General features: G+C 45.8%; 1 protein-coding gene across 1 annotated transcript in view; it reads left to right on the plus strand.

Annotated features, from left to right (window-relative positions):
* Nucleotides 1–4276, plus strand: part of gcgra (glucagon receptor a) — a 77677-nt gene extending 73401 nt beyond the window's left edge. Inside the window, exons 13-14 of the mRNA XM_041216587.1 lie at nucleotides 1339–1380; nucleotides 3833–4276. Of these exons, the coding sequence (XP_041072521.1) occupies nucleotides 1339–1380; nucleotides 3833–4144 (354 nt within the window). The 3' untranslated portion in view covers nucleotides 4145–4276. The remainder of the gene's footprint in view (nucleotides 1–1338; nucleotides 1381–3832) is intronic.
* Nucleotides 4277–7341: the final 3065 nt, after the last annotated feature.

Here is a 7341-nt window from a genome sequence, read left to right on the forward strand (position 1 = left end):
CCCATTGGCCCCTTTAATCTAAAGGTAGGCTATCACGTGACGTGGCAGCTTTACCCCAGGTCTATTCCTTGCTGTTTCCTCCTCGTTTCCCATGGAGAATGGTTCTCTTTCAATTGGATAGCTCTTTCAAAGAGCCAGCACAGACACAATGGGCCGAATGGTGGTCTTCTGTGCTGCATGATTCTGTGGTTTATTCTATGGTGCAGCTTCTCTTTAGCCAGCAGTTGTCCAGTACCTAACCCAAGTTGCCAAGCCTCATTAATGTAGCATTGCCTCATAAGCAAATGAGTCATGTCCTTAGCTCATGTCCACATGCCTGCACTTCCAACAAAGAGCCTTCCAAACAATTGGGGGCGGGAACTCGGACTGAATGTGATTCAGTCCCTTGAGTCTGCTGTTACCCCAGGCCTCATTGGGGCCTGTTTCCTAATCCATACATTATTGAAACAGTTTCTTTTCACCTTGAGCTCTCGTTTGAGGCTTGCTCATTTTTATCCTGCATATCCTAGTTTTGTGTTCACTGTCCAAGTTCAAAATTTAAGGAGAGCCACAATGGCATGAGAAAGGCAGTATTCCCCTCATTGCCAAATCTGTCTGGATGAGGGCAGCAATGTCAGATTCTTTCGAGAGAAGTTACTCAACAATGACCCCTCACAAAGAAATAGGAGCTGGAATTAACCACACGGCCCATCAAGCCTGCTCCACCATCCAATACAACCATGGCTGACCTTGGGCTTCAACTCCATGTTCCCATTCACTCCCCATATCCCTTAATTCCCTGAGAGACCAAAAATCTGTCTATCCCAGTGTTAAATGTATTCGACAATGGAGTATCCACAACTCTCTGGGGTAGAGAATTCCAAAGATTCACAACGCTTTGAGTGAAGTAATTTCTCCTCATCTCAGTCCTAATTGACCCGCCCCTTATCCTCAGACTGTGCCCCTGTGTTTTAGACTCCCCGACCAGCGGAAACAATCTCTCAACGCCCACCCTATCAAGCCCCTTCAGAATTTTGCAGGTTTCAATGAGATCGTCTCTCATTCATCTAAACTCCACCTCTGTGTAGATTTGTAAGACCTATCAATCTTCTGTAGAAATAGATTTAGTCACAGCAAATACATAGATTTACATTGAATTTACAGCACAGGAACATGGCATCCACACAATTACACCAGGGTTTATGATGCACACAAGCCTTTTCCCACCCTATACTACTTCAGATTACACAGTTGGCCATTACACCAGCAAGACAGCCTACACTTTGAATATATTTGTCACTATACAATTGAGCAGGATTAGCAAAGATATTGATCACAACCTTCCTTCTTCCCTTGCAGGGTATGCTGGTTGCCATATTGTACTGTTTCGTCAACAGGGAGGTAAGATGGCCTTTATGCGCTATTGTCAATTTAGATAGGTTCTGGAAGGTGAGCTTTCTCAAACTCAATGGCATTCAGTTGCCCAGTAGCTTTGTCAAGGATTGTTGAACTGAGGTCAAGTGTACCTCCCATGGAGAGGGTGGGAGTGGGGAATGGGGAGAGGGGTGAGGTTGGTTGTCAGTGAGGTATCTTGTTTGCTACCATCCCTCTTACCCGGCGTGGTATATGGCATGAGTTTGGCCAAGAAAACAAGGAGGCAGAATATACCCCAGGCAGAGGCTTTCTTATCCTCAATGTGAGATAAACAAAGAAAGAGTCTGCTTTTCTATAGCACCCTGCGTGCCCTCAAACATCCCATAATGTTCTATGAAGCAGAACTGGAGGGGAATGTGGCAGCCAATTTGTGTACAGGCAGATCCCATAAATAGCAATGAGATAAACGATCGAATATTCAGTGTTAGTGGTGTTGATTTGGTTGTATTCCCCCTGTTCTCAGAATAGTGCTATGGGATATTTACATCCATCTAGGAGTGCAGGCAGCATCTCAGCTTAAAATCTGATCCAGGGGAGCAGTACTTTCAACAGTGCAACACTCCTTTAGTCCTGCACTGGTGTATCTGTCTTGTGCTCAAATCCCTGAAGTGAGACTTGAACCCATCACCTTCTGATTCAGAGGCAAGAGTTGGGTGTTCGTTGATGATTGCACAATGTTCAGCACCATTTGCCACTCCTCAGACACCGAAGCAGTCCATGTCCAAACGCAGCAAGACCTAAACAATATCTAGGCTTGGGGTGGCAAGTAACATTCGTGCCAAACAAGTGCCAGGTAATGGCCATCTCCAAGAAGAGAGAATCTAATCATCACCCCTTGACGTTCAATGGCATTACCATCACTGAAACCCCACTATCAACATCCTGGGGGTTACCATTGGCCAGAAACTGAACTGGACCAGCCACATAAAAACTGTGACTACAAGAGCAGGTCAGAGGCTAGGAATTCTGTGGTGAGTAACTGAACTCCGGACTCCCAAAGCCTGTTCACCATTTACAAGGCACAAGTCAGGAGTGTGATGGAATACTCCCCACTTGCTCGGATGACTGAAGTTCCAACAACACTCAAGAAGTTCAACACCATCCAGGACAAAGCAGCCCGCCTGATTGGCACCCCTTCCACAAACATTCACTCTCTCCACCACTGATGCACAGTAGCAGTAGTGTGTACCATCTACAAGATGCACTGCAGGAACTCACCAAGGCTCTATAGACAACATCTTCCAAACCCATGACCGCTACCATCTGAAAGGACAAGGACAGCAGGCACATGGGAACACCACCACCTGGAAGTTCCCCTCCAAGCCACTCATCATCCTGACTTGGAAATATATCGCCGTTCCTTCACTGTCACGGGGTTAAAATCTTGGAACTCCCTCCTTAATAGCACTGTGAGTGTACCTACGCCACATGGACTGCAGTGGTTCAAGAAGGCGGCTCACCACCACCTTCTGTGGAGCAATTAGGGGTGAGCAATAAATGCTGGCCCAGCCAGCAATGGCCACATCCCATAAATGAATTTAAAAAAGTGTGCTCTGCAACTGAACTGAGGCTGAGAGCCTTATGAGTCTGAATGACACACAGTTTTGGCTTATGTGTGTTTCCAGTGCCAACTCCTAGATGTACATTGTGAATCAGATGCACGGTGTACCCAGAGGAGCTGATGTTTGAGAGTGTGAGCAACTAAAATGATGGGGAGTCTTTACTGATTCATAAAACGTCTTATATTGGTCCAGAAATGGAGGTGTCTGGCTGCAAGGGACCAATTGCAGCAGGAAAGTAGAGATTGAGACACTGAAGGGTTGGGGGGGTGAATAAACTCCTGTTATTCAATAGCTAATACTCTACATTACATTAAGCTGGAAGGCAAATTGAGGAAAGTTCTATGTGTACGCCCTTACTCTTGTGGGTCTCATGTTGTCTGATGGATGTCCATTCTTCTTTGACTAGTTGCCCTCCTTCAGTTGACACCTCACTCCCGCGCAGTCTCCTCTCTCGGTAGTTGACACCTCACTCCCGCGCAGTCTCCTCTCTCGGTAGTTGACACCTCACTCCCGCGCAGTCTCCTCTCTCGGTAGTTGACACCTCACTCCCGCGCAGTCTCCTCTCTCGGTAGTTGACACCTCACTCCCGCGCAGTCTCCTCTCTCGGTAGTTGACACCTCACTCCCGCGCAGTCTCCTCTCTCGGTAGTTGACACCTCACTCCCGCGCAGTCTCCTCTCTCGGTAGTTGACACCTCACTCCCGCGCAGTCTCCTCTCTCGGTAGTTGACACCTCACTCCCGCGCAGTCTCCTCTCTCGGTAGTTGACACCTCACTCCCGCGCAGTTTTCTCTCTTGGTATTTCTCCTGTTCCTAACCCAATATTACTTCTCGCTTGCTTTGATCACCCCAATCGTAGGTGCAGTCGGAACTCCTCAAAAAATGGAAAAGGTGGAAGTTGGGGCAAGACATTGAAGAAGAGTACAGGCACACATACAGTCAGCCTCCGCACACAAGGAACGGGAGTGCCAACCTGGAGAAACACAAGCTGGTCAGCAACTATCACAATGGGACCGGTGAATCCAACCATACTGTGGAACCTGCGCCTCCTTACAATGAAAAGGTGGAGCCATCCTCTGAACAAATAACCCTGAAGGAGAAACTACATTGCTACGAATTCCCTGAAGAAACAAACCACAAGACCTTGTGCTTGGTGGAGAGTAATTGCTAAAAGGGTAGACACACCATGACCACATTCACGAGGAGGATCTGACTGTGAGCCCAAGACAAGACTTTGGAAATCATGTCATTTTTAATGAAAAGCAGAGAGGAGCTCACCGATTTTCATCACGTGGAATGCTTGATGACAAACCTCAAGGAAACTTGGGCACGTACCTTTTGACTTCACCTTGTTTCCTGAACAATCTTTCTGCTGTGTGTGTGAGACAGGCTGCGTGGCTGAAGTTCACAACTCTATTTTTTTTGAAAAAATGTTGCATTAATAAAACAATTCAGGCAATGGTGATCAAAAGCGATATCTGCCTAACGGGTAATGGTGGATGGCTTTAAGATGGCACTTTACAGAGCACTGATGGCTGAAGAGGAAGATGGATTCTAATTGACCTTTAAAATCCCTACCACCTCTCAAAGAAAAGGACTGTGGTATTTAAGTTATTTGGTAGCCTAGGGTGGAACTAGACAGGGAGTGGCTACAACAAGGACACAGAGGAACCACTTTAACCTTGATGCACAGATTTCCCTTAACCTAATGCTGTAATGCTAACTGTCCAAGCCTTGGCTAAATCTACAGGTGTTGTTTGTTTATGTGTTTGTGTGTGTGTGTATGCATGTGTGTTACTGACCAACAAGTCAGCTTCATATGAACAAGGTGTTCGATGTGGTTTGGCCTTTATGTATGGGTGACATAGGAAGATACATAGGGTTAGAGTTGAACTTTGCTTCTATTTAACGTGCTGAAGTATAGCAGAGCTGACATGCACATGGAATTATATCTGAACCTCTACACATGTGCAAAAAGACTCCACTCCCAACTGTGAATATTCCTCTTCACTAATGACCCCCACCACCCCCATCCCAACTGTGAATATTCTTCTTCACTAATGACCCCCACCACCCCCATCCCAACTGTGAATATTCTTCTTCACTAATGACCCCCACCACCCCCATTCCAACTGTGAATAGTCCTCTTCACTAATGACCCCCACCCCAACTGTGAATATTCTTCTTCACTAATGACCCCCACCACCCCATCCCAACTGTGAATATTCTTCTTCACTAATGACCCCCACCACCCCCATCCCAACTGTGAATATTCCTCTTCACTAATGACCCCCACCACCCCATCCCAACTGTGAATATTCTTCTTCACTAATGACCCCCACCACCCCCACCCCAACTGTGAATGTTCCTCTTCACTAATGACCTCCACCACCCCCATTCCAACTGTGAATAGTCCTCTTCACTAATGACCCCCACCACACCCATTCCAACTGTGAATAGTCCTCTTCACTAATGACCCCCACCCCAACTGTGAATGTTCCTCTTCACTAATGACCTCCATCACCCCCATTCCAACTGTGAATGTTCCTCTTCACTAATGACCTCCACCACACCCATCCCAACTGTGAATAGTCCTCTTCACTAAAGACCTCCACCACCCCCATTCCAACTGTGAATGTTCCTCTTCAATATTGACCCCCACCACCCCCACCCTGGCAATTTCTTAAAACTGAAAACAAAACTTTTACATTGTAATATTACAATGCAACAAAGTCTACCTGTCTTAAAAGAAATCCAACAAATCTTCATTGAATATGAAGATATTGAAGATTTCTTGGTGATGGGTGATTTGAGGATTGATGAAATTTGCACTGCTCGTTCCAGTTATTCCATGTCCAGCTCCTTAAAACTCCAAGAGGTTGTAACGTTCATTGTCTTCAGTGAGAAAGCAGCCTGGCTGTAAAGCAAGTTTCTCACTAAAACCAATGAAGAGTAAGACACATGTCTTTGAAGTTAGGATATGTGGGATATTAGTACAAAAATATTTATCACGTACACACAAACACATGCACAACACACACAAACGCACACACATAAACACATTAGGTTCTTATGTGTAATTTCAATGCCTAGATTCCCAGACATTAAGAGTGGAAGCCTAGTGGTACAGATGATCAAATAACAAGTTATTAAACAGAAGAGCTTTTTTTATTCGTTTGTGGGATGTGGGCATTGCTATTACCCATCCCTAATTGCCCTTGAGAAGGTGGTGGTGAGCTGCCTTCTTGAACCGCTGCAATCTATGTAGTGTAGGTACACCCACAGTGCTGTTAGGGAGGGAGTTCCAGGATTTTGACCCAGCGATGGTGAAGGGCGGTGATATAGTTGCAGAGTCAGGACGGTGAGTGGCTTGGAGGGGAACTTCCAGGTGGTGATGTTCCCATGTGTCTAGAGGTGGTTAAAGATTATAAAAGATTTTGACACAAGTGGATACAGCAAAACTGTCTCCATTGGCATGAGGACCAGTCAACAGAGAACAGGGATTTAAGATAATTGACAAAAGGACCACAGTGCAAGGTGGGGAGTGGAGAGGATGGGGGTGTGATTGTTATACGAGATAAGGAGAAATGTTTTACACAGCAAGTTGATAATGATCTGGAATGCACTGCCTGAAGAGATTATGGAATAGGAACGTTCAAAACAGAGCTGGATATATATTTGAAAAGGAGAACATTTGCAGGGTTGTGTAGAAAAAGCAGGGGGAATAGGAATAATTGGACAGCTCCTTCAAAGAGCCAGCATGGGTACACTGGGCCAAATGGCCCCCTTCTGTGGTGTAAAATTCTAGGAAAATGAAGGGGCTGAAACAAGCCTTCTGCTGTTCCACCAGCAACAACCTAACCAGTGACAAATAGCCTATTGCAAGAAACAAGCAGAATCTGAGAAAAATTGTATTGAGATGTTAAAGAAAAATACATGGTCATGAGGGGCATAGGTGTCAAGTGTGGGTGATCTCCCAATGTGGCACTGGTATTGTGGGCTGAGGGCTCAGTATAATGACTGCATGAAAATCCTTTTTATTGAATTCAAAGGAAAGCAAAGCTAGGCCCAAAATGCCAGCCTAACCCTCCTTTAGTGGCGATTCCTTACCCCATCAACTTAAGATCCCACAACCTCCACCCCCCACCCCTCCCCTCCCCTCCCCAGTGTGTCCAAACTGGGCAGCCACTCAAATAATTGAATATAAAGAGCAGTGACTGACTAACAGATGTCACTTAACAGAGCAAGTTATTGACCCAGGATCTCATCCTTGCTTCAACATTCTTTGACTCCTTGGAGTTAAGATTTGACATCAGTGATGGCGTAGGGATGGGTCAACCCTCCCTCATACACCCTGCTCAATTTTGC

The sequence above is a fragment of the Carcharodon carcharias genome, chromosome 22, assembly GCF_017639515.1.
Source record: "Carcharodon carcharias isolate sCarCar2 chromosome 22, sCarCar2.pri, whole genome shotgun sequence".
Taxonomy (NCBI): domain Eukaryota; kingdom Metazoa; phylum Chordata; class Chondrichthyes; order Lamniformes; family Lamnidae; genus Carcharodon; species Carcharodon carcharias.